The 25,978-nt window shown below is 39.6% G+C and overlaps 1 protein-coding gene across 3 annotated transcripts in view; it reads right to left on the reverse strand.

The window, feature by feature from the left end:
- Positions 1–688: 688 nt before the first annotated feature.
- SCP2 (sterol carrier protein 2) overlaps positions 689–25,978 on the reverse strand; it is a 54,336-nt gene continuing 29,046 nt past the window's right edge. For all 3 annotated transcript variants that reach the window (XM_043520320.1, XM_038413048.2, XM_038413050.2), the window contains exons 12-16: positions 18,626–18,779; positions 12,230–12,323; positions 7,768–7,897; positions 4,804–4,883; positions 689–1,593 (exon numbers count right to left, since the gene is read on the reverse strand). In XM_043520320.1, coding sequence (XP_043376255.1) covers positions 1,498–1,593; positions 4,804–4,883; positions 7,768–7,897; positions 12,230–12,323; positions 18,626–18,779 — 554 coding nt within the window. In that variant the 3' untranslated portion in view covers positions 689–1,497. The remainder of the gene's footprint in view (positions 1,594–4,803; positions 4,884–7,767; positions 7,898–12,229; positions 12,324–18,625; positions 18,780–25,978) is intronic.

Below are 25,978 nucleotides of genomic sequence, written 5' to 3' on the forward strand. Positions count from 1 at the left end.
CTAAACTTTTGTAAGTGCAATAAGCTGTGTCATCTTGAATTATATTGGAATCTTTCATGTAACTCTGTTTTAGAGATGATGGGAAAGATTGTTGCCTAACCATCTGTAATTTGGGCAGGGGATGCCACACTGGGCATCAGAAAGCTTCAACCTGTGAGTGATCTGATCCTCCCTGTTGCTATGACAAATATATCAGTTATTTTGGAGCTGATAGCTAAGACTGTCTTCCAAATTATTAGGTAAAGCTTTTTAAGAATTATAGGTTCATTTGGTATGGTTTAATCAATCTGATACTTTGATGTTAATCCATTTTATTTTAAATTTCATAGAATCATAGCATCATAGAAGATTAGGGTTGGAAGAGACCTCAGGAGGTCATCTAGTCCTACCCCCTGCTCAAAGCAGAGCCAACCCCAATTAAATCATCCCAGCCAGGTCTTTGCTTCGTTTATATGGATTTTATGCTTTTTGATTGTTTAGTTTAGCCAACAAATATATAAAATCAGAACCTTATGTGAGATATTTCTTCCCGAGACACTGGGTTCTCTACAATGAATCCTGCAGTAGATAACAGACTACTCTGTCACCCACTTGGTGGTGGTCCATAAAAAAACTGGCCCCAATAGTCGTCACAATATGCACCGTGAAAATCAATTTGTATAATAAAATCTGACAAAAAAGCCACACAGAACAGGAAAAGCATATTTAATTTTCTATTAAACATTTGACCAGAATACATTATTTCTCCAAAACCAAATACAAAGGAATAAGAATTTTTTACAGTATTAGGTAAGAACTTAAAGAGAATTATCAACTCTAGGAAAGTATTTAAACAAAGCAGACTTTAATATGTTATCTGATTTTCCCCATTATCTTATTTCAAGGTGATGAGGCATTACAATTAATGCTGTGAATCTCAAAGCAAGTTTTGGTCTAACCACTAATTTTGAATGTTTTTTATTTACTTACAGAGGTCTTTTTTTTTTTTTTTTTTTTAATTTCCAAGGTAGTAGTATGGAAAATATTTTAAAAGCAGATTCCTAAGAGTTTAAAAAGAGTTATGTAGCTGTAGTGATCCCTCTCAAAAATAATTTTAGTTAAAGAAGCAATTTGTTAAAGTTCAATGACAGCAAAGTGACCTTTCTCATTAATAATATGGGAGGCTTTTAAAAATTTCAGACTGGTTAACACCAATTTTTGTTCATATAATTCCTTGCATTATACTGTTTATAACCATTATGAGTGCCTCAGTGTAATCTAAAGTCACAATTACTACATTCACTTTGCACTAGACAGATATATGGAGTTCAGCAAAACAGTACTGAAATTTCTATTAACACTATGACACTTAGGAAAGATGAATGCGATTACCCAAATTTAGAAAAACCTGTACTACTGTTACTTTCAATGTCTAGTTCCACTCTAAATTTTGACAAATATATATATATATATATATATGTATATATCAAGTCGTGTGTGAAGTGCAGTCAAATGAATTCAAAGTTTAGCTTTGCCTGGCTGAAGCTGTAGGCTCTGAAGCTTCATAGCCATGCCCATGTTCCCAGAAACCTTCAATTTACCTTGAAAGAAAGCCTGCAAAGATGAAATGAAGAATGTTATTTTGTCCTTTGGATGCTTCTAATCCTTTCAGGTGACAATGTCTTGTCCTTATTGCACCACTTCATCCAAGGTTTATACTAATATTCTGAGGCTTTAAAATAGTATGGCAACACAGAATATGAAAAGACTTTGTAGCATAGACTGTAATTTCTTTAAAGACCAAACACATCACCTTTGTGGCACTTACATGTAGACTCAGTTAAAGAATCAAGGAAAGAAAAAAAAAAAGAAATCATATGGCTGTTTCTCTACAGCTATTCCCCATATCAAAATACTGCATTATAAACTGCTTTACATTTTTTACCTTTTAAATACTGAATCCAAAATGGGATTATAAAGGAAACCGCCAACCCCAACCGTCTGTGAAGAAGGTGAGAAGAGAATATCTAGGGCATTTGAGATAGGTCCCAATCCTGCAGAGATTTATGCATGTGAGCAGTCCCAAAGAAGTCAATGAGATGATTTACATAAGTAAAGTTAAGCACATATGTAAATCTTTTCAGGACCAGGGCCTGATTGAACTACGTGAAGTTTATATATAGTGCTACGCAATTGTGGTATCTAAGCAGTGAAGTATATTAAATGTCAGAAGTCTCCTTCACTACTTCAGGAACGACTTGGACCCCACAAAAGCATGTCAGAACCCCTGAAATTTCAATCACAGACCACAAAACAGAGGTAATGGTTACTTCAGACAATTATATAAAAATATTGGAAAGCAAAAGTGTATTTGGAAAAATTAGGACTTCAGTATTCTATCTAAATATCTTACCAGGCTTGGCAAAAAAGTTTTGGGATTGGTTTTTTTGTTATATTCTCAGCTTTGCAAAGCAAGTGTACAATGCAAAGAGAGAAGTTAATTTTCATAAATTTCATTAAGCCACCATCATATATGTTGGAGGGGGCTGGTGATGAGGATAGCCAGACATTCCCAAATTGAATGGGATGGCTAACTACTTCTTTCTTTCACTTCAGATTGCTTCCTTTCTGTATGCCATGAAGCCTCCTCATAAAAGTGATTCATAGGCTACACACTGGAGTTCAGAGTGGAATATGCTTAACATCAGCTGAAAAGCATTCCAAGATTGAGCATTATTGGCACTACTGTCCCCAAACAACATTAACTGCTCTGTAGTGACACCATGCAGTAACTATACGATTCTGATAAAGGCACTTTAGGGTTTAGGGTTATGTGGATTAAATGGATTTTTAGAGAGAGATTTTTTGTTCTCATCCCCATATTGTGTCAGTACAGGACAGTTATGGTTGTTTGGATTTCCATACTTTCACGTATTTGGATATTTAAGTTTAAGGTTAAATCTGAATTCCTGGGTTTGCAACATTTGTTATTTGGGATAATTAGAAAATCCCTATAATTTATTTTACCCTAAATTAGTGGCGGGTAAATTCAACCTCAACTCCATTTTATCACACTGTTAGCCTGGGAATTTCCTTGAGTACTTTTAATAATAAAACTCAAGGGAATTCCCAGACAAAAAGCGTTATATATGAACCGCAAGCAAGAATACCAAAGAGAATGTTACCCCAAGATATTTCTGATGGTTTGAAAATATAAAGTAGCCACTTAAAATGAAAAATAATTTAAACTTTTAGTCCAGATTCACCTGTATGTTCTAATGGTTTTATGCCACTCTGAAGCAGAGCAAATCAGCAGGAGCATACTGGCCAATTCACCTGGGGGTTTTTTGGTTTGGTTTTTTTACAGCTGTTTTGCATCACCAGAGCAGCACAAAACAGCCACAGCATGTACCTCTGTTTCCTTCTTTCCCAAATTCTCCCTGCTGCTTGTGCCTGCCTATATCTCCCTGTAAACAACACCAGTTTCTCCCTCCTTTGTGAGCCCTACAATCCCCTGCATACGGATAGTAATTTCCCCCTCTTCCTCTCCTGCAACCTTCATACGTCAAATTTCCCCTCCTGGCCTACCTGGTGAGTACATCTAGTATAATATGTAGCTTTTCAAAACAAATTTTGAGAAATAAATTAGGATTAACGGTCTTTCTTGCCTTTATTTCAAAAATGAAAGTTTGTGTGTCACAGAAGCTAGTTAATAAAAATCAGAGAAACTCAAGAATCGCCCTCTCTCTCAATGGCCATCCTCTCCCATTGTTCTCAATGGGACAGAGCATTAGCTGCCACCCTCAGTCAAACTGACCACTGCCACCACTTGTTTCCAATAAATGAAGCCCCCTATACTATCAGAAAGCAGAGAGGAACACTATGAGAAACAATCCCTTATAAAAATGACCATCTGAGAACAGCCAGTGTCTTCAGTCCCATTGAGAATAACGGGAGATGACAGCCATTTTGAAAGAGACCAGTTCTATGTGAAATTCTATACAGAAGAACAAAATTTTTCATCTCCATACTAAAGGAGAAACTTTCACTTATGAAGAACAGGGAAAAAATGACCATTAATCCTAAAATTACCCAAAGGACTCATTTTAAAGTAATAAAATTTGCTTGTAAACTAATTAATATATTTGCTCGTAAAGTCTTACAAAATTGTAGTCTGTATTCAAAGAGTGAATGCTGTGATTTTGGTGAGGATATGCTGTATTCTTTGTACACAACAAACTGGTTGAATCTCTGGTTTAAGTGCAAAAATGCTCAATTAATCTTCAACTATGGAACTGTGAGTGGCACTTTCGTAATTTCTAAATGTCCCAGTAGTGCAGTTACAAAACAGCAGGAATTTAATAAACAGAGTTTCAAGAATGACAGAGTAACATTTCTAGAAGCAATATATGACTCATGTACCTACGGAATCTTAGAATTGTGGCATAGTAAACTGCCTTGTTTTAGACTGTTCAGTACTTGGGTGTTCTGTGACTAGTGTACTTTCTACTATTCATTTCTTCAGCATGTAGCCTTGTTATAATCAGGCTGAATCATGAAGCAACTCCAAACAGGAAATTTATTCATTGCACTTACTTATTGCCAGGTAAACATTCTGCCAAGTACACTGTAAGTACATTAGTATAAAAACCTATATTTGTTATCCTTTAGATCTAACAGGTGTTCAAAAATACTCTTGCATAAAAAAATATTGATCACTTAGCCAAAAAAATCTGGAAAAAATAAAGGTGTTGCTTCATAGCCTATGTAAAATAAAAACAATTACAGATATTCATCTTTTCATTTAATCTTCATTTTACTTACTGTCTGTGGATTTATTTTGCCAGTCATTAAAGCCAACAAGTCAGAATCAGCCATTGTAATTGTACAGTCAGCTTTCTTATCTGTAACACATAACAGAGACAGAGTTTCATTGTTTAACTTCAAGTTGAGAGAGACCGAGAACTCTCAGGCATGAGTCACATTAAAGCTCCTAAGAATGTAGGGTAGTGGAATGATTTGATCTATAGGGTCACATGCTGCTTATTAACAGAGCTCAGCAGAAGGTGGAAGGAAGGGATAAAATATAAGCAAGCCTCATCAGCAGGTATAGCAGCATAGGTACAGCATAATCACTAACAATTATTTGTCGGGTGTCAAAGGGAACTTGATTGATAAACCCTGTTACATAAGGATCAGCAAGAGTCTGACAGGGTTTTACAATATAGCCTATATAGTCAGACAGTACTTAGATTTAAGTATTACAGCATTTATTTATTGCAAAATAAATCCATTAATAATAAAAGGGCACTGGGGTTAGATGGGCTGGATATAGCAATAAGATTTAAAATCTTTCTCTAGACTGCTAGTTGAAATCAGAGCCAGGTCACTGGCAACTGGAAGTTGCTAATATCTGAGGACTGTTTGGGGCTTGTAAAGTGAGTCTGTGATCACAATCCAGTTCCAAAAGTATTAGAGTCCACAGCAATAATCCACCACAATTGTTAATCTCAACTGAGATGAGGGAGAGATCCTCAAACACACTTTAGCCCCTTTATGCTGGGGAAAGGATCAGACATAAATGGCCTCTAGAAGTCCTGGCTGGTTGGGATTTCCCTAATACTGGCACTGTAGAAAAACAACTGTAAAACTGTCTTACAAGGACCTCTTCACAAGCCCAACTGCAGGGGTTGTGCCAAGTGTAGGAGGGAAACATCAGATGTGGGATCCAGCACACAGTGTGACAATGATCTTAGGGGCCACCAGAGCCCCCAGAGCAGCTAGGATCAGGAGGAATCAGGGGCCTCTTAAAGCCTCCTCTTTTCCTGATTTGTGAGTTTTGTGTTTATACTTCTGAGGGTATGTCTACACTGGAATCAAAGACCTGCAGCTGGCTCAGGTCAGCTGACTTGGACTTACAGGGCATGGGCTGCAGGGCTATAAAATTGCAGTATAGACATTTGGGCTCTGGCTGGAGCCAGACTTTGGAACGCTGCAAGGGAGGAGGGTCCCAGAGCCCAGGCTCTAGCCAGAGTATCAACACAGCAGTTTTATAGTCCTGCAGCTCAAGCCCGAGTCAGCTGACCCGAGCCAGCTGTGGCAGTGCCACAGGTCTTTTATCACAGTGTAGATGTACCCTTGGAAATGCAGCACAGAACATCACCTTCAATGGGCATGACATTATCTACTCTACATAGTCCCCCCCAGAACCAGCTTGATGCTCATTTGCAGAGAAGGGAAATGTCACTTCCTATTCTGCTCCTGGGACTACGAAGGGGATTTTAATATTTGTGAAAGGTGCTGAAAATCAAGCAGTATTATTTCATATTAGGTTTGGGAAATGTATTTAATTCCCCCTTCACGGAGAAACAGATCCTTATGTGATTAGTTAAAAGTTAACTCCAGGAGTTAGATTCATATTTTTTCACCCTTTTGATATGTATTGCGAACTTAATTTCTAAGTAGAAATAAAAACTTGGATTAGATGTTTATTTTCTCCTGAGACAGTTCCTGGAGATATGTATCACTACACAAACTCCAAGTTCAGGCATTTCCTGCCCAGAGCTTTTCAAAAGGAGGCATGCATATTCTGTTTTCCTTTGTACATTTCTTAACAAAAAGCTCACAGCCACAGCTGCTGAATTAGTGCAACCCCAGGAGATTTCAAGATCTTCTTAACCATAAGCCAGCTGAAAATGTTATTGTCTATTTCATCTGTATCTGTAACCACAATGAGTTTTCACTGACTCTCTTGAATGGATTTTAATTATGACAAAAGATAGATCAGTATCTATATATAGCATTATTCTTTAATGCATTCATAACAGAAAGAATAATGACTGAAAACATCTTCTCCTTAAACTAACAATTCCTTACTTAAATTCTGCTACCTCAGTTGCAGATTTATGTCCAAGGACAAAATTATAAAAGACATGAACCATCCAATTCTCTGAAGTATATTCAGTGAATAAGTTTGAGGTATGTTTACTCCACAGCAGTGTAAAAGAGAACGTCAAATACCATTTTCCCCACCAAGTTTTGTACCCTTACCCATGCAGCCAATGATGATTTATCTTCCCTTAATCCTGGTGATTGTAAATGGGGCTTGAAATTAACATGGCTTTGTTAGCTGACTGCTAGCAGAGTATCCAGATAAATGGGATAAATCTGGCCTATATGGGTGTTCTTGGAGGGCGGGGGGAGGAGAAAAAAAAAAAAAAAAAAGAAGAATCCATGATTGGCAACACTGGCCTGTCAATATCACCAGCAGCCAATGACAAGGGTAAGTGAAAACAAGGGTAATCTGTGGGTGCAGCAATTCTGGACATGGGCCATGCACGCTCCAATTTTCAGCTGCAATTAAGCCTGCCCCCCAGATTTCAAGAACAATCTTCTATCTGTCCATTCAGGCATTTCTAGGATATCCATTGGTGTAGTAGCTACCCAATTTTGTTTATTCTGGCATTGGTCCCTCCAAGAGTCATACGTTTGTTATAATCTCCTCAAATACTGCTTATCTAACTGGGAAGTGTTAAAGTGTCCTAGGAAACATGAGGACAGAAGGAGAAGAAGAGGAACAGCACTTAATCTTAGCTATATCCAAACAATGAGGATTAAAACTTAACTTCATTTGTTAATGATGAAGTGGGGATTTTAAAAATAATGTAGTTCTTGTTTAATTAAAGAAGTTCGTATTTTGTACCTAACCTTCAAGGAACTGATGGTTCCCTTTCATTCTGATAGTATAGGTTATACCAAAAGACATACTGGAGAGAGAACATCACTGACCTGAATTAGTATCTACAGAGCCTTTACCATTTTTCACATCTACTATCCAAGTTGCTTCTTTACCACCAGGACCATCTTTTACTTTGAAGGCAAAGATACCACCAATTTTCTTGACAAATTGTTCTCCTTCCTGTAATGATTATGCACAAGTTACATTTGATGGACAAGTGAATCACTTCATTCCATTGGCTTTGGCACAATTAAAATAATTTGTTTTAATAGATGTTTACACCAAGTAGCAATAGATGAATCTTTCAACTTGTTACTAAAGATCTATTCAATTCATTTTGCTAAGCTTAATTTAACACACGCACACTATAGATATTGTACATAAATACATACTCTTTAGAAGTTGAATATCTGTTAATTTTTAGACCAATGGTAATACATAATTGCTTTAATTAAATGTAATCATTCCCCATTTTTCGGAGTTACCACATCCCACCATACTGATAAGTCTACTAAAAACAAAAAACAAATAATTCCAAGGTCTCAAATAACTATGACATTTACAAATACAAGTTTGAAAGTAAAGATGCAAATATAGTATTATAAAACAGGTAAATATTAATACTTGCTTGAAAATTACAGGCTTGCCCTATTATAATTTTTGCTTTAAGCTTGGAAGAAGGCCATGTTACCATTCTTTCATTATATCAAGATAGCAAGCAGCAAACACCAAATAAAAGCTGAAAATTCTTAACAGTAACTAGGGTGAGCACAATACACAAAGATCAACAACAGAAAAAGAGGAATATCAACGACTAATTAAGTAACGCATAAATGCAACAGATTAGGAAAATTTGAATGAGAAATACAAAGAAACTGAACAAGTGGATAAGGAGAACAAAGTGAGATGTATCAAAAAGATAAAAAACTTTAATTAAACAAAAGCGATCAATACAAAAATGGACAATATCTCAATATCTAAAAGACAAGAATGAGTTATGGCAAAAAACATATCAAGGAACTATATATGATGACAAGCCTGAAAAACCTCAACTAGAGGTCAGGGAAGCCCATCAATAACTGATGAAGAAATCATGGCAGCAATAAAAACACTTCTGAATGGAAAGCACTAGGATGTGATGAAATACCAGCTGAATTGTTAAAGAACATAGGGGATGAAGGGTTGAGAGCCCTGGAAGAGGTAATGAAGAGTATGAATGATTTTACAACTTCACTGTGTATCCAAAAAAGAATAACGCTATGGATTGTAAAGACTATAGAACAATCAGACTAGTATCGCATGCCTCTAAGATACTTTTGTGAGTTGTTCAAGACCAAATACAACAAAAAATTGAGAAGGAAGAAAGTGAACAACAATATGGAATCAAACATGGATAGGGTACCATAAACAGCATTATGAACACGAAGCTCATCTTAGAAAGATCAATAGAAATGGGGAAACAGCATACTTGTGTTTCATTGACTTCTACAAAGCCTTTGAGAGAACCACTACAAATTTCTCAATATAGTAAGATCTGTAGGGACTGATGGGTACAACCTCCCAGTAATGAAGCAATTAGTGTATACTGGAATTAGAAGGCAATTATATAGAGAGATGAAAATGTAAAACCTAATAGAGGTTAAGAAAGGTGTGAGACAAGGTTGAATAAAGTCACTGACATTATAAAACATTTATGGCAAGTATATGATGAAATTAATTGAAGAAATGGAAGGTTTTAACATGAATGGAAAATGAGTGAACAACATTTGCTATGCAAATGACAGTGTTGTTGGCTGATTCAGAAGAAGGTCTGATGAAGTTAGTGACAATTATATATAAATATGGCAAAGAATATGGCCCAGAGTTGAATATGGACAAGACAAAAATTATGGGTGTATCAAGGATCCTAGGAGAACATGCAAGATTCTAGTGAACAGCACAACTATACAGCAAGTGAGAAATTATTGCTACTTAGGAATCATCATTACAGAAGATGGAAGATCGGATACTGAAGTCAGCACCAGAACAGCTAGAGCAAAAGACATTCTGGAAGAACAAACATCTGATGAGAATGGACATGAATCTGAAGATTAAATTCCAACTCATAAAAACTTGTATTTGGTCTGTGTTAAATCACAACTGTGAATCATGGACAGTCAATAAATTAAATAACAAAAATTCAATCCTTCAAATTATGGTGTTATAGAAGAATTCAGAAAATATCATATATAACCAACTAAAAAGTACTGGAAATGATTGGCATTCAGCAAAAGTTAGATTTTATGACAAGAAAGTTTTTATTTCAGGCCACATTTTAAGAGGTCGAGAGTGAGATGTATGTTTACAGGCACTGGAAGGGAAAGTTGATGACAGAAGAATGTGAGGCAGAAAAAGATCTTAGATGGATGATATGATATCTTGGGTGGATCAAAAGAACGATTCACCACAAAGAGATTAGCAGAGGACCATACAGAATGGGCTACCAAAGTTGCAAACCTCCAGTAATGGAGAGGCCATATTAGAAAACAAATTTATTTGAGCATAAGCTTTCATGAGCTACAGCTCACTTCATCGGATGCATTCGGTGGAAAATACAGTGGGGAGATTTATATACACACACAGAGAACATGAAACAATGGGTTTTATCATACACATTGTAAGGAGAGGTTTCAGAGTAGCAGCCGTGTTAGTCTGTATTCGCAAAAAGAAAAGGAGTACTTGTGGCACCTTAGAGACTAACAAATTTATTAGAGCATAAGCTTTCGTGAGCTACAGCTCATTTCATCGGATGTGAGCTGTAGCTCACAAAAGCTTATGCTCTAATAAATTTGTTAGTCTCTAAGGTGCCATAAGTACTCCTTTTCTTATTGTAAGGAGAGTGATCACTTGAGATGAGCTATTACCAGTAGGAAGGAGGGGGGGAAAGGAGGAAAACCTTTTGTGGTGACTACTAGCACCTACCAGCAACTGGGAGCAAACGGTTTTAAGAACAAAGATCAGTTTGGTATTCTTAGAGAAATCAAAGTGTTTTTGTAACTCACTTCACCTTCTGTGTACCAGAAGCATAGCCTAGCAAATTCACAACAAATCACATCAGTTTCAAACTTTATATTACTAATGAAGATAAGTGGACTACTTATACGCTTAAAGTTAAGCACATGCTCAAGTGCTTTGTTAGACTGGGCCAGTGTGCTCATCATCTTGCAGGATCGAGCCTATAATTAGTAGCTCCTCTCCCAGCAACCTGTCAGAGGTGGAGGGAGGATGGGTTGAAATTTTGCAGCCATAGTAGCAGCAGCCTCTCTCAGCCCCAAAATCCTCTGTAGAGGTGGCAGAAACGCCCCACACTCACTCCATCCAAATTAGTATTGGCAGGCTTCCCACCCTGCACACAGAGCCCTTTACTGGTGTGGTTATTGTCAGTTTCAGGGTAAGTGCATCTGCATTCCCTCCCTGTGGTCCACTCCAGGAATACTTGCCCAGTGAGGTCTCAGATCTCTAGCCATCACCTGTCTCTGGGCAGGGACCCTTGTCCCACTCCCTTCCACATGTGGGTTTTAAAACTGCCCAGCCCCATGGCACACTGTAATATCCCCAGAAAGCCATCTGTCTATAGGCCAGCATCTGGGCTGTGCTTTCTCTCTGAAAAGAATGACAGGGTTTTTACCAGTGACCACGCAGATCTTTCTCAGCAGAGAATATTTACTTTAGGACCAAAAAAAAGCATTAAAAAACCATGTAAAAAAAACAATAAGAGTTCCTACACGAATGCTAAAACCTTACCAGAAGTCACCCATCAGTCTTATGGGGCCCTAATAAGCAAAAGTCTTTCCAACCTTTCCACAAGGGTTGGTGCCCCCTTGGACAGAAGGTCCTGTCCATTTGCTGGATCAGTAAGAAGGACCTGTATCAGTTCAGCTTTTTGTACCAAAAGAGTCTCTGGAAAACCCAGTTTGAACAAGTATAAGCAAACACCCCAGAAGGTGGTGCTTTGGAATTGTTTACATATCCCAGGTTATTACCTCCCACGGTTTTTAGTTCCAGGAAGAACTGTGATAATCCACCCCCAGAGAGCAGAACACAATCATACATAATCCATCCATAAATTTAGTACAATGGTCCCCAAAAATACTGCATAGGATTGCAATATCTGTCACAGTCACACCTACACCCCACTCCAAATCGCTCACTCACACAGACACCAACACTCGATTGTCAACAGCAACAACCAATTTTCTCCCTCAACACACATAGTGATCCTCTTAGCAGACTTAAGAAGGGGTCACACCTTTCATTTTAAAACACGCATGGATTCTGCAAAAGTTTATACAGCTTACATTGAACAGCTCTTGCTCTGGACAAGTACATTTTTCAAGCCTTTACATGCAGTGAGGCACTTGAGGTGTGAATTAAAGCTAGATGATCAACCTTATCTCTGAAGCCAAAGCATAACAAATAAAAAGTTAAGTCTCCCATTATAAAGACTTTTAAAAAAGAATGAAAGTGATTTACCTCTTCAAGTTTCTTTTCAATCTCTTTGAAGACAAGATGGGCCTTAAATCCATCAACAGTTGCGCTGGTGGGAATAGCCTGGATGCGCTGGGTGCTGAAATGAAAGGAAACCACTCATTTAAATCACTTAGGCTGTCTGTCACTGCAAAGTAAACTCAAGTTATCTACATTCAAATTAGCCTGGCTCAAATGAGAGCAGCCACACTACAAAGTAACACTCAAACTGCACAGAGTGATTATGTTAGCAGCTGATCAGTTATACAAACTCAAGATGTAGCCTATACCCTGATAGGCCAGACAACTACAGTTAAAAGCACCATCACACTCAAGTTAATGGTGTGTGTGTGTGGGGATGGGATTCAAGCTATAATGCAAGTTAACTAGGAAAACACAAGATCTTAGAATGATGCGAAGAACCTAACAAATAACCCTCTATTACATATAAATCCATCTCATCTAGAGCTACATATAAAGGCACCAAGTTCTGCTCTCATTTACCTGGATGTATACCCAGAGTAACTTTTAATTACTGGAGCCACCGAATACAGTACATCTAGCTCTGATGACTTAAACCAACATTGCACCAGTATGAAATACAATTTATTAAGATCTTTATGACCATGAAATGCAATAGCTTTCCCTTTGTTACTCAATGTTAGCAAACAACACTAAAATTGCATAGCTAAATGATGTGAACAGAGGAGCTTAACTTTTTTAATGCTAACATCTTACATTGTATATGTGCAATTCTTCTATTAGAGGTCTTTTACAGGCAAAGCCTTTTGGAAAAACAACATTAATAAGAAGGCAGCAATTGATAGCTGTCTAGATTTTAATTTCTATACTTTGAAAGTTATCTTCAGGAAAAAAGAAAAAAAACATCTCACAACCAGTTCCCCCAACCAAATTTTTGTAAGATGATAATTATGTCAAAGAAAAAAGTCAAATAAATGGGTTGTAGTAATAATTTCTATTTGCAGTTATTTAGGAGGAACACAACCAGCTGAGTATGCAAAACCTTTCCTCACACCCAAAGGAGAGCACTATTGTCAGTAACTCAGGATATGCTAGCAATGTAGAGACAATGCAAAGACTGCCCTTGCTCCAAAAAGCTTACAATTTAGAAAGACAAAAAAAAAGGGGGCTCAGGAAAGTAAATAATTGTGGCAGATATGGCAATTTCCTGCAATATACGTGAAAAAAACTAACTGAATTAAGTTTAAGTGTCTTTGGAGTCCATTATATTAAATGCAAAGGTTATGTATTATTGTGGGCCAGGATTGTATGTAACCTCTTTAGGAGGAAGAGGTGATGTGAACCCTGGAAAGGGTTATGAACCTCAAAGGGCTATATTGAAAGTGGGCCAGACAAAAATGGACTTTTGGGACAAACAGTCAAGCAGTTTGCCTGCAAATTCCCCATCTCTGATTATGCAAAAATCCAGTCTTTTGAAGCAACAAGGAGTCCGCTGGTACCAGTCTTTTGAAGCTACCTCTGAGCAGAAGACCATTGTCTGCTGATTACCTATTCCCAGAGTCTCAACATTAAAGTACAAGCTATATAAAAGAAAGACCGAACTATTCATGGTGGTTCTGGTTCTGAATCTGAGACAGTTATTAACTTGTAACCATGGGGAAAGCTCCGCTGTGGATTTTGAAGAACTAATACATGCCAGAGCCTGAGGCTGGAGTTGGGGTCACCTCTGATAAGTTTTTTAGCATGCATTTAGGTTCTTCTACTGTTTTTAATATGTTTTCTCCAGAATACTGTCACCTTAAAAATAAATGTGCTTGCTTGTAAAGAGCTGTGTGGTAACTTGTGACTGCTGGCAATTACAGCCGTTCATAACCTTCAGAGAGAAAGTAAAAGCACAGATGCTGGCCTATTTAGGGGATGAAACAGGATAGGCGGAGAGCTGTGCAGCCTGGAAAAAACATGGTTAGGCGGGAAAGAAATGTGGATCTCTACCAAAGAGATGCAACTGCTGAGAAGCCAGGAGCCTAAAAGTGGGTGCCTTTGGTGGACCATGAGGGAGAAATACAGGTGCTGTTGCCCTGAACTGTTACAATAATATACAACACTTCCTGAGTTAGTGTGTTTAGAAATCTATATTGATATCTATTGCAAAGTCTCCTGAACTAAACAATTGTAAAAAACAATTAAATATAACACCACCCTGGGCTTTTTTTTTTTTTTTTTAAATAAAAATCCTCATTTCCTATTAAAAACGACAAATAAAAGCCTGGCCAAAAAGACAGACAGAGTCTTACAATGTAGCCTAAAGGCTGTTAAACTCTGGCACACTGACAAAAGGATCCGATTCCAGAGGCCTGGGTCTCCCACCAAGAACACTATATCACAACAGCTGTGAAAAAGAGTAACCTCATGACATCTTTTGCTTTTATTTTCAACCTTTCAATCTCAACATCATTAAGGAAAAATCCAACTCTTTGCTGTTTCATTCACCACTCCCTGGAGTACATTAGTACAGTTGGCATGCATGGGAACTAGACTGTGAAATCAAACTAGAAATGAGTTGAAGAAAAACATTTCTCTGTCTTTGAAATTTTAAGAGATAATTTTGTTGTTCATGTTTTGAAGGCAAAAGATATTAAATACTGGAATGGAGATGTCAAAAAGCTGTATAAACCAACATTAGAGAGATATGGTGAATGAGATAATACAGTGAGAGAGAAGCTTTCGAGAGAAGAGAGCTCTCTTCTTCAAGCCTGGGACCAACACAACTACAACACTCCACATGTATAAACCAAAATGTCAATTTTTCTAAACAAGGCTGAAAGTGAAAACAAGGGACAATATACTCATAGACCCATAGATATTAAAGTCAGAAGGGACCATTATGATCATCTAGGTCTGACCTCCTGCACAATGCAGGCCACAGAATCTCACCCACCCACTCCTGCAATAAACCTCTCACCTATGTCTGAGCTATTGAAGTCCTCAAATCATGGTTTAAAGACTTCAAGGTGCAGAGAATCCTCCAGCAAGTGACCCATGCCCCATAGGAAGGCGAAAAACCCCCAGGGCCTCTTCCAATCTGCCCTGAAGAAAAATTCCTCCCCAACCCCAAATATGGCGATCAGCTGAACCCTGAGCATGTGGGCAAGATTCACTAGCCAGATACGCAGGAAAGAATTCTCTGTAGTAACTAAGATCCCACCCCATCTAACATCCCATCACAGGCCATTGGGCCTAATTACCATGAATAGTTAAAGATCAATTAATTGCCAAAATCATGTTATCCCATCATACCATCTCCTCCATAAACTTATCGAGTTTAATCTTGAAGCCAGATAGGTCTTTTGCCCACACTGCTTCCCTTGGAAGGCTATTCCAGAACTTCACTCCTCTGATGGTTAGAAACATTAGTCTAATTTCAAGTCTAAACTTTCTGATGGCCAGTTTATATCCATTTGTTCTTGGGTCCACATTGGTACTGATCTTAAATAATTCCTCTCCCTCTCCAGTATTTATCCCTCTGATATATTTATAGAGAGCAATCGTATCTCCCCTCAGCCTTCTTTTGGTTAGGCTAAACAAGCCAAGCTCCTTGAGTCTCCTTTCATAAGACAGGTTTTCCATTCCTCGGATCATCCTAGTAGCCCTTCTCTCCACCTGTTCCAGTTTGAATTCAACCTTCTTAAACCTGGGAGACCAGAACTGCACACAGTATTCCAGATGAGGTCTCACCAGTGCCTTGTATAACGGTATTAAAACCTCCTTATCTCTACTGGAAATACCTCGCCTGATGCATCCCAAGACTGCGTTAGCTTTTTTCACGGCCATATCACATTGGCGGCTCATAGTCATCCTGTGGTCAACCAATACTCCAAGGTCCTTCTCCTCCTCCATTACTTCTGATTGATGCGTCCCCACTTATAACTAAAATTCTTGTTATTAATCTCTAAATGCATGACCTTACACTTCTCACTATTAAATTTCATCCTATTACTATTACTCCAGTTTACAAGGTCATCTAGATCCTCCTGTATTCCCGGTCCTTCTCTAAATTGGCAATACCTCCCAGCTTTATATCATCTACAAACGTTATTAGCACACTCCCACTTTTTGTGCCAAGGTCAGTAATAAAAAGATTAAATAAGATTGGTCCCAACACCTATCCCTGAGGAACTCCACTCGTAACCTCCCTCCAGTCTGACAGTGCCTTTCAGTATGACCCGCTGTAGTCTCTTTTTTAAACAATTCCTTATCCACCTTTCAATTTTCATATTGATCCCCATCTTTTCCAATTTAACTAATAATTCCCCATGTGGCACCGTATCAAATGCCTTACTGAAATCTAGGTAAATTAGATCCACTGCATTTCCTTTGTCTAAAGAATCTGTTACTTTCTCAAAGAAGATCAGGTTGGTTTGGCAGGATCTATCCATTTGTTCTTGAACTCTAGCAAGTTCCCTCCCAAATCCTTTTATTTTTATGGACTGTCCTATTTTGGCACAACCCCTGTTCATATTAATAATTTAAAACTACTAAATATATAAAGTTTTTTAAATAAAAACAGTTTGGAATTGCTTTATGGATGGACCAATTATACATTTACAATATTAGGCATTCTACAACCCTGGTCAAAACTGGATGATCCATAGGAAGGTATAAAACTTCTACAATGCCACTTAAATATGTCAGGTTTCAGAGTAGCAACTGTGTTAGTCTGTATTCGCAAAAAGAAAAGGAGTACTTGTGGCACCTTAGAGACTAACAAATAATAAATTTGTTAGTCTCTAAGGTGCCACAAGTACTCCTTTTCTTTTTACTTAAATGTGTATTATACAATGGGGGAATTTCTCTATGACCACACCTGATAGTTCACCAATGAAAACCTGATGACCCTTACAGCTATTCATATAGATTTACCATTTTTAATCTTACTAAATTCTTGTCCTAGATAATCCCATGACAGAGTTCCTCAGATTAATTACATGTTTAATTTTTTAAAAATTCATTTTCTTTGTTGTCTTTTAATGTTTACCACCCCCCTTATCCTTTTACTAGGAGACCAGAAAAATACGAAAACTCAAATGGACTTCCGTATACTTTTCTTTAATTCATATACCTGTAGCGTATCTTCTCTTACTCTTGCTTGTCTGAATTAAAAAATTCTGTATCTATAATCTCCCTTTGTATGGAAACTCCTTCATATGCCTATAATCCCAATTATCTCTCTGCTGTAAGAACAAATATATACATACAATTGTTCCTAAACTAGAGTTTTTTTATGCCTATAATACTCTTTTTAAACAAATATTATTGCAAAAACATTTGTACAAGCAGGAACACCAACCCCAATTCCTATGCAAATATTCCACCTCTGTCACCACCAAAGCCATCAAATATCCACATCGCTATCAAAATCTCTTATGGGAATTATTAAACCCTTCCCAATAGTAAACAAACTTCCAATAAGTAATAACCTTACACTGCTCAGATTTTGAAACAGGCATCTCTGTTGTCAGTAGGAAGGAAATCCTGGCCCCACTGAAGACAATGGCAAAACTCCATTAAATAAGAACCCCAAAGAAAAATATCAGGTGCTTGCTAGTTTAAAAAACAAAATCCCACTCACATGTTCTCTGTGAAACTAAGATTTTTCTACTACAAAAAATAACTACTCTTGAACAGAAAAGGCATGAAGCTACTCTGTTTTATTTCGTATTTCTTATCCAAATGACTTATTTGTATATCTATCTAAACAAATAAAAAGGAAGCTATGGCTACTGACTACAGTAGCTAGGAATGGTCAGTGACCTGTGCACTCAGCCTGGAGCATTTTGAAGTACTAAAGGTATGAAGGTTGTAGCTTTCATGCTGTTTTATGGCAACTGAATTGCAGTCTTAAAATGTCTGGAGTTTTACAAGAATCATATAATAAAGTATCAGTGCCAGTTTCTCATATCCCTTTTCCTTAAATTTACTTAGAATTCTGGACATGAAGACAGATCTTAATTGTGTTCTCATAAGCGAGGGGGGAAAAAAGCAGCCATCGTGACCAACACCAAAACCATTATGAAAGTTGAAACAGACTGCAGAAAAAATAGCTGCACATAAGCATTGAGAAAGAGTTGTGCATTCAGAAACTGCATTTTTCCCTGCTGTGAGGGAACAAACATAATCCAAGCAGTCTATTTAATAGGGTACTGAGAAAACTGTATAATATGTGCAAAATAAACCAATTATATGCACATTTTCATTTCAGCATTACCAAACTGGATCTACTACACTATTTAAACATTACATCCTACTTTTTGCTGCACTCAAACAGGAAATCTCTGTCTTCCAAAGCAACATATAATGCTACCTCTTCTCTGATGACGTTTATCTACAGATTTATAGAAACACAAATAGATAAAAGCTCACCGTACAGCTTCAGGAAAACCCATCCTGTATAATGTTACAACTACAGCACCACCAAGGCCTATGTTATGTTGCAGAGCAACCTTTGCACCAGGAACTTGTCTCTTCCCAGCTTCCCCTCTTAGCTGCCAGCAGAGCTCAGCACACTGAGCCAGACCTAAAAAATCAAACACAGAGGAGGCAGATCTTAAAACACTCCAACTATTTCAAGAGCAAGCACCAAATACAATAATGTTTTATATCATGCTACCACTTCAGCAAACTAAAATTTAAAGAACTCCATTACCAAAATCCTAAGAAAAAAGCCTCTCAAGGATTTTTTTTTTTTAAACAGAAGCTTAAAAGGATGAGGCAATATCTTTTATTGGACCAACTTCTGTTGGAGAGAGAAGTTTTCAAACCACACAGAGCTCTTTTTCAGGTCTGTGTGGCTTGAAAGCTTGTCTTTCTCACCAATGGTAGCTGTTCCAATAAAAGATTAATATCCTGGGATCGACACAACTACAACTACACTGCATACAACAACTGAAACGAATACAAAAACTAGGCGTACTTAGGGCTAGAAAGTTATACTGATTTAAAAATGAACAATCTTAAAAATGCTTTTTTCTTTTATGGCAAATTCACTACTGACCATGACTTAGGTAATAATAGTATTTAGCTCTTATATAGCTAAAATATGGGATAATATGACAAAGTATTTCAATTTATTTTGAAAATATTAGTTTTATGAAGTTTTAGTACACATCAAAATGTAATACTGTAATAAGACTGCTTGACAAACATTTCTCATCATTGATATAACACTTAATAGAGAAGTATTTTTCCACAATACAAACGTTACCATTTGAGAATTCTGACTGCAGTTTTAAAAAGAACAAGCAAACAAGGAGGACACTATGAACCTGGGCAAGACTAAAAATTGACCAATACTCAGAGAGTGGTGCTTTTGGAAAGCTTTAACTTAAAGCACCCTTTCAATTGTACTATAGGCATGAACTTTTTTTAAATTCCTTTAAAAATATTTAATAATTTTTGCCTCCCTCTTGAAATTTGGAAGATCTTTTCAGCAATTAAAAAACTAACTATACAAGTAAAACAGTGAAGCTGAATATGGCCTTGGTCTAAGGTCCATTAAAATCAATGGGAATTCTTCCATTGATTTCAATGGGCCTTGGATTGGGCCCTATTTGTTGATACGTCGGGGTACCTAAACTTTTTGACTAATTTGCATACGTTTATTTAAAAAAATCCCACAATCATTGTATTTGTCTGTACTTTCATTTTCCTTGAAAGATAGGACAGAAATTGTACAATTTCTCCAGTGAAATAAACACCCCGCAGAGTTAGCTTTATCCTGACTTCGGAGCTGCAATACTGGCATATTTTAGTATTCTTACACCTGACTTTGGGCTTCAGGGTGTCTCTCAAGCAATCTTTGGTTTTAGAAAACCAATATTTTCCCAGGTTTCAGAGTAGCAGCCGTGTTAGTCTGTATTCGCAAAAAGAAAAGGAGTACTTGTGGCACCTTAGAGACTAACAAATTTATTAGAGCATAAGCTTTCGTGAGCTACAGCTCACTTCATCCGATGAAGTGAGCTGTAGCTCACGAAAGCTTATGCTCTAATAAATTTGTTAGCCTCTAAGGTGCCACAAGTACTCCTTTTCTTTTTGCGAATATTTTCCCAGTTTTAGGAAAAAGAAAAACAGCATTTACATTAGTGCACGCGTACTCTATAAACATACAAGTTTGTGACTCAAAGTAATGCATTTTTCACTTTCATCCCCTTCAAATGTCCACTGTATTGAAGATTAGTTTCCTTATTCTTTAACCATTTTATGGTAATACCTTCCAGATGAAGCCATTACTCAGAATGTCAAATTCTGGCTTACCAACATGAGGGTCCCTTCAAGAAAATTCCAATTAATTAATGAAGGCTTTATTACAAAAACAGCTGCTTGACAGTGAAATTTTAGTCTTTAAAAAGAGACTACATTCTGAAAATCATATAGAGCATATTTTTATAGTTCCATTTTTCACACCTTGATGGCAGTATAAATCCTTCTGCCAAAAGTCTGTCCAAAGATTGCATTAGCACAGCATTCGTGACACCTTTAGGAATTACAGGAGAGAAGTACTTCTTTCAATTCTGCTGTAGTAATAAATAAATAATAGTAACAATGAAGTACTTCAAAGGTTGGAAGTAACCAGTTGAATTCAAAACCATTTGCTAAGTATTTCTTACAGAAATAAAAACCTGATCACAAAGACTCCTGAACATGTTAGGGTTGTGGGTTTTTTTAAACTAAAAAAAAAAAAAAAAGCCTACTGCTCAAGTAGTGCTTTGTTTTTACGTTATACAGGAAAGTATGCTGGCATACAGGACCACGGCGTATTTGGATTTCGGTAATAGGTAGCAGATTTAAAACAAACAAAAGGAAGTATTTTTTCACACAATGCACAGTTGGTCAACCTGTGGAACTCCTTGCCAGAGGACGTTTTGAAGACCAAGGACTATAACAGGGTTCAAAAAAGAAAGATAAATTCATGGAGGATAGGTCCATCAATGGCTATTAGCCAGGATGGGCAGGAATGCTGTCCCTAGCCTCTGTTTGTCAGAAGTTGGAAATGGAAGCCAGGAAATGGATCACCTGATGATTACCTGTTCTGTTCATTCCCTCTGGGGCACCTGGCATTGGCTACTGTTGGAAGACAGGATACTGGGCTGGATGGATCTTTGGTCTGACCCACTATGGCCATTGTTATGTTCTTAACAGCTGAACATGCTGTGAATGGAGGAAGGGCAGGAAGACTCGGCAGGTGAGGCACATGGCGCAGAGCTCCAGGATGTTGATGTGCATCTGTGCCTCCTTGTGGGACCAGAGGCCCTGAGCCACATGGCCGTCCAGATGAGCTCCCCAGCCAACAAGTGAGTCATCCGTGGTGAGAATGGTATGGGGTGTGGGGGACATGAAAGGGATGCTGGCTAAGACTCTGGACAGGTTGCACCACCACATGAGGGAGGTGAGGACAGAGGGAGGAAGCAAGATCAGTTTGCCTAGGCTGTCTGAGGATCACAGACGGAGTGGAGCCACAGCTGGAGGCAACGCATATGGAGGCAGGCATGCAGCATGACAGAGGTGCAGGCAGACATTTGGTCCAGGAGAGAGAGGCACTGATGGACTCGTGTGCATGGACGACGGTGGAGCTGCGTGATGAGAGCAGTGAGGGTGGTGAAGCGGTCAGAGGGAAAAAAGGTGTGGGATGCAACTGAGTACTGATGGGTCCCTATGAAAATGAGCATGCTGGCAGGGGTAAGGACCGATTTCTCCTCATTAATGCAAATCCCCAAGGTGTCTAGGAGGATGTGTAGGGTCCGGATAGTGATAAGGAGGCAGGCCCAGAACGGAGCCACAAGGAGTCAATCATCCAGGTAGGGAAACACGGAGTGACCCAGGCGATGCATGTGGGCCAACACAACAGCGAAAACCTTCATAAAGATGAGGGGGCAGTGCAATCCCACATAGAAGGACTTGGAATTGGTAGTGTGAATGCCCCACCGTGAAGTGGAGGAATTTGCAAGGAACGGGGGGATGTCTGTATGGAAATATGCGTCCTTCATATCAAGAGTCATGAACCAAGCCACCGGGGGAAGGGACAGAATGATGACGGGGAGCATGACTATCTGGAAATGGAATCTGCGGATAAATTTGTTCAGCAACCGGAGGTCCAAAATGAGATGGACACCCCCTTCTTCAGTACGAGGCAATAAGGGGAGTAGAAACCACGGCCATGGTAGTGTTATTGAACAGATTTTATGGCGCCCTTCGAAGCCACCTCTCAGAGAAGATGGTACTGAGAGAGATCCTCAAGAGGTCCCCAGAGTGAGTGATGAGGCAGGAAGGAAAAGAATTCTATGAGGTACCCCTGGTGACCAATGTCCAACACCCAACCATCAGTGGTAATCTCGCCCAGTTGTGACCAAAAAGGGCAAGAGGACCCACAAAAACAACTGGGGGGGGTGTGACTGGAGGGAGGTTAGCGGGTCTCCAGGAAGGACGCAAAAGGGCTGCTTGAAGGAACATGCAGGAAAGCAGAAGTGGCAGGAGCAGAGGCAGTGGAATAGTAAGGCGGTAGTGAGTGCAGATGATGCTGAAACACTTCCACTGGAAATTGAGGATAGGGCTCGTAGGTGGCATGAGGGTGAGGTCCGAAGGACAGAGCCATTCCTTACGGTGCGGTGAATTGGGGCGACCATTCTGGGCCCCGCGCTTTGGGTGGCCCCGTGAGCCAGCGCGATTGGCCAGCATGCATGGATGGCGCGTGAACCGCTGGCTGGGGGAGGCTAGCCCCCAGCTCCACCCCAGGGAGAGCGCACGGTGGCGGCGCTGCAGCCTCCCCAGCCCTGGAGCACCAGGAGGGAGAGTGTGCGGCTCTGCCGCAGCCTCCGCAGCCCCCTGGAGCCCAGCGTCACTGCCCTGGGGATGCAGAGTGTGCGCAGGGCCACGCTTGGCTGTTTGGGGAGGCACCGCCTCCCCTACCCACCGCCCGGGGTGGTCAGTCCCAGAAGTCACGGAGTCATCACTTCCACCCCGGGTCCCGCACCCCTCTAGGGAAGGTCCTGCTGAAGGACCACCTCTGTTGCCTGCAGGTTGTGGTCAGGGTGTATAGGCCAAGTGACCAGAGGGTGGTACGAGAGTCCTTAAGGGAATGCAGGGACTCACTGGTTTTGTCGCTAAACATTTTGTTATTGTCAAAGGGGAGGTCCTCAAGTGTAGTCTGGACCTCCTTTAGAAACCTGCTAGATTATAGCCAGCAATCACGGCAGAGGACAACCCCTGAGGCCAGAGAGTGGGATGCAGTATCAGCAGCATCAACTGCTCCCTGGAGGAACGTTGTGACCAACTTGCCTTCATCCAGAAGGTGTTGAAGTCCTGCTACTTCTCTGGATGGAGGAAAGCTTGAAAGTCCACCAGTTTGGAGTATGAAAGGAAGTTGTACTTGGCCAGGATGGCCTGGTAGTTAGCAATGCAGAACTGTCCCCGCAGAGGAGTTAGGGTGACCAGATGTCCTGTTTTTATAGGGACAGTCCTGTTTTTGGGGACTTTTTCTTATTATCTCCCACCTCCTGTCCCATCTTTTCACAGTTGCTATCTGGTCACCCTAAGAGGAGTTGACCTTGCAGCCAGCAAGTCCAGCTTCTTGGCATTGTGATTGGCACGGGGGGAGTGGAGGGTTTAGATTTAAAGTGCAGTTGCCAGGCATGCTCAGTTACTGCATGGACTACAAGAGAATTTCATGGCAGGTGACTATATAGAAAGTCTGTGCCTTTGGTGGGCACGAAGTAGAGATGCTCCACCCGCTTGGGAGTAGGCGCACAAGAAACTGGGCTGTGCCAGACTATTTGGGACAGTTGTAAAATGGCCTCGTGAATAGGCAGGGCAGTAGGGGAAGGCCCAGGCGGATTGCAATATGTCCAGGAACTGATTCTGGGGGTCTTGTACGTCATCTACAGGCAGGTTGAGGGCTGTAGCAGATCCTGGTATTGAAGGTGGTCATTGGGGAGAGAGAGAGAGAAAGAGAGAGAGAGAGAGAGGGGCAGAATAAAGGCATCGTCTGGGGAGGAAGAGGTGCAAATAGGGACCAGAGGGTCCAATGGTGCCGCCGGTGCCAGAAAGTCCTGGGGCTTCTCAGACAGAGGGAGGGACAGTACATTGGGAACAGCTGGTGATGCAGGCTGGTTGTCCCCTGCAATTCATCTAGGGGTCCCAAGCAGCCTAGTGGGGCCAGGCATAGGGTCGCCTGGCATTAGCATGGAACCGTGGGTCAACCAGCGGGGCATACATGACGTGGGTGATGCCAGGGGTCTAGGCTATACGACTGGGCGGGCAAGAAGGCAAAGTCCGGCTCAGAAGACCACTCAGAGGCCGGACAGGTCCAATAGAGGCAGAGTCGTCAGAATTGTCAGTGAGGGATGAAATGAAGCCAGATGGTCCAAGTTAAAATCTAAACACTAAGTACATTGTTATAAATCTAATATCTATTTTGATAATGCTAACACACAGGTAAACAAGACTGCTTTCAAGCTATACATTTGTAAGTGTTCAATGAGGCCTAGGCATGAGCTGGCACCTGGTCTGCCAGTGTAACGCTTGTGTCATGTAAAGGGGTAAATATCACTTCCCTATTCACTTTCTCCACACCATTCATGATTGTATAGACCTCTATCATATGCCCCTTAGTGGCCTCTTTTCTAAAATGAGCAATCCCAGTCTTTTTAATCTCTCCTCATATGGAAGCTGTGCTATACCGCAATCATTTTTGTTGTCCTTTTCTGTAAATTTTCCAATTCTAATACATCTTTTTGAGATGGGGTGACCAGAACTGCAGATAGCATTCAAGGTGTGGGCATACCACAGATATATATAGTAGCATTTTGATAATTTCTGTCTTATTTTCTATTTTTTCCCTAAGTTTTCTTCCTATTAGCTTTTTTGATTGCAGCTGCACACTGAGCCGATGTTTTCAGAGAACTATCATTGTGGACTCCAAGATCTCTTTCTTGAGTGTAAACAGCTAATTTAGAACCCATCATTTTGTATGTATAGTTTGGATTATGTTTTCTGATGTTCATTACTTTGCATTTAGCAACACTGAACTTCATCTGCCATTTTGTTGCCTAGTCACCCAGTTCAGTGAGATCCCTTTGTAACCCTTCACAGTCTGCTTTGGACTTAACTATCTTAAGTAGTTTTGTATCATCTGCAAACTTTGTCACCTCACTGTTTACCTCTTTTTACAGATCACTTATGAATATGTTGAACAGTACTAGTTACAATATAAATCTTTGGGGAGACTCTGCTATTTACCCCTCTCCACTGTGAAAACTGACCATTTATTCATACCCTTTGTTTCCTGTCTTTTAACCAGTTATTGACCCAATGAGGATCTTCCCCCTCTTCTGCTGTGATTGCCTACTTTGCTTAAGCCCCTGTGTTTGGGACCTTTTCAAAGGCTTCTGGATGTATTGTATTTGGAATCAAGAAAAAAAAAATCATATCTGAGACTGAGTCCCTCTTTTATTCTTTGTGAATACTTCTGAAACAATTGATCAGCAAAACTATCTTTTATGTGGCTTTATTTGAAATTTACTTTGCTGTAGGATTGGTTTAAATCTATATTCAGTGCAAAAGAGGTTCCTCTGTGGAAGGGCCTGGCGGAGAGAAGCTGAGTGGAGCAGGATGCTGAAGGAGAAGGGGATCATCCGCGGGAGACGGCATTCTGGGAGTGACGAGAGGCTGGGAGCATGGACGGGAGCTGGTATATGGCAACATCAGTTCAGCCATTGGCATGAG

The sequence above is a fragment of the Dermochelys coriacea genome, chromosome 8, assembly GCF_009764565.3.
Source record: "Dermochelys coriacea isolate rDerCor1 chromosome 8, rDerCor1.pri.v4, whole genome shotgun sequence".
NCBI lineage: Eukaryota > Metazoa > Chordata > Testudines > Dermochelyidae > Dermochelys > Dermochelys coriacea.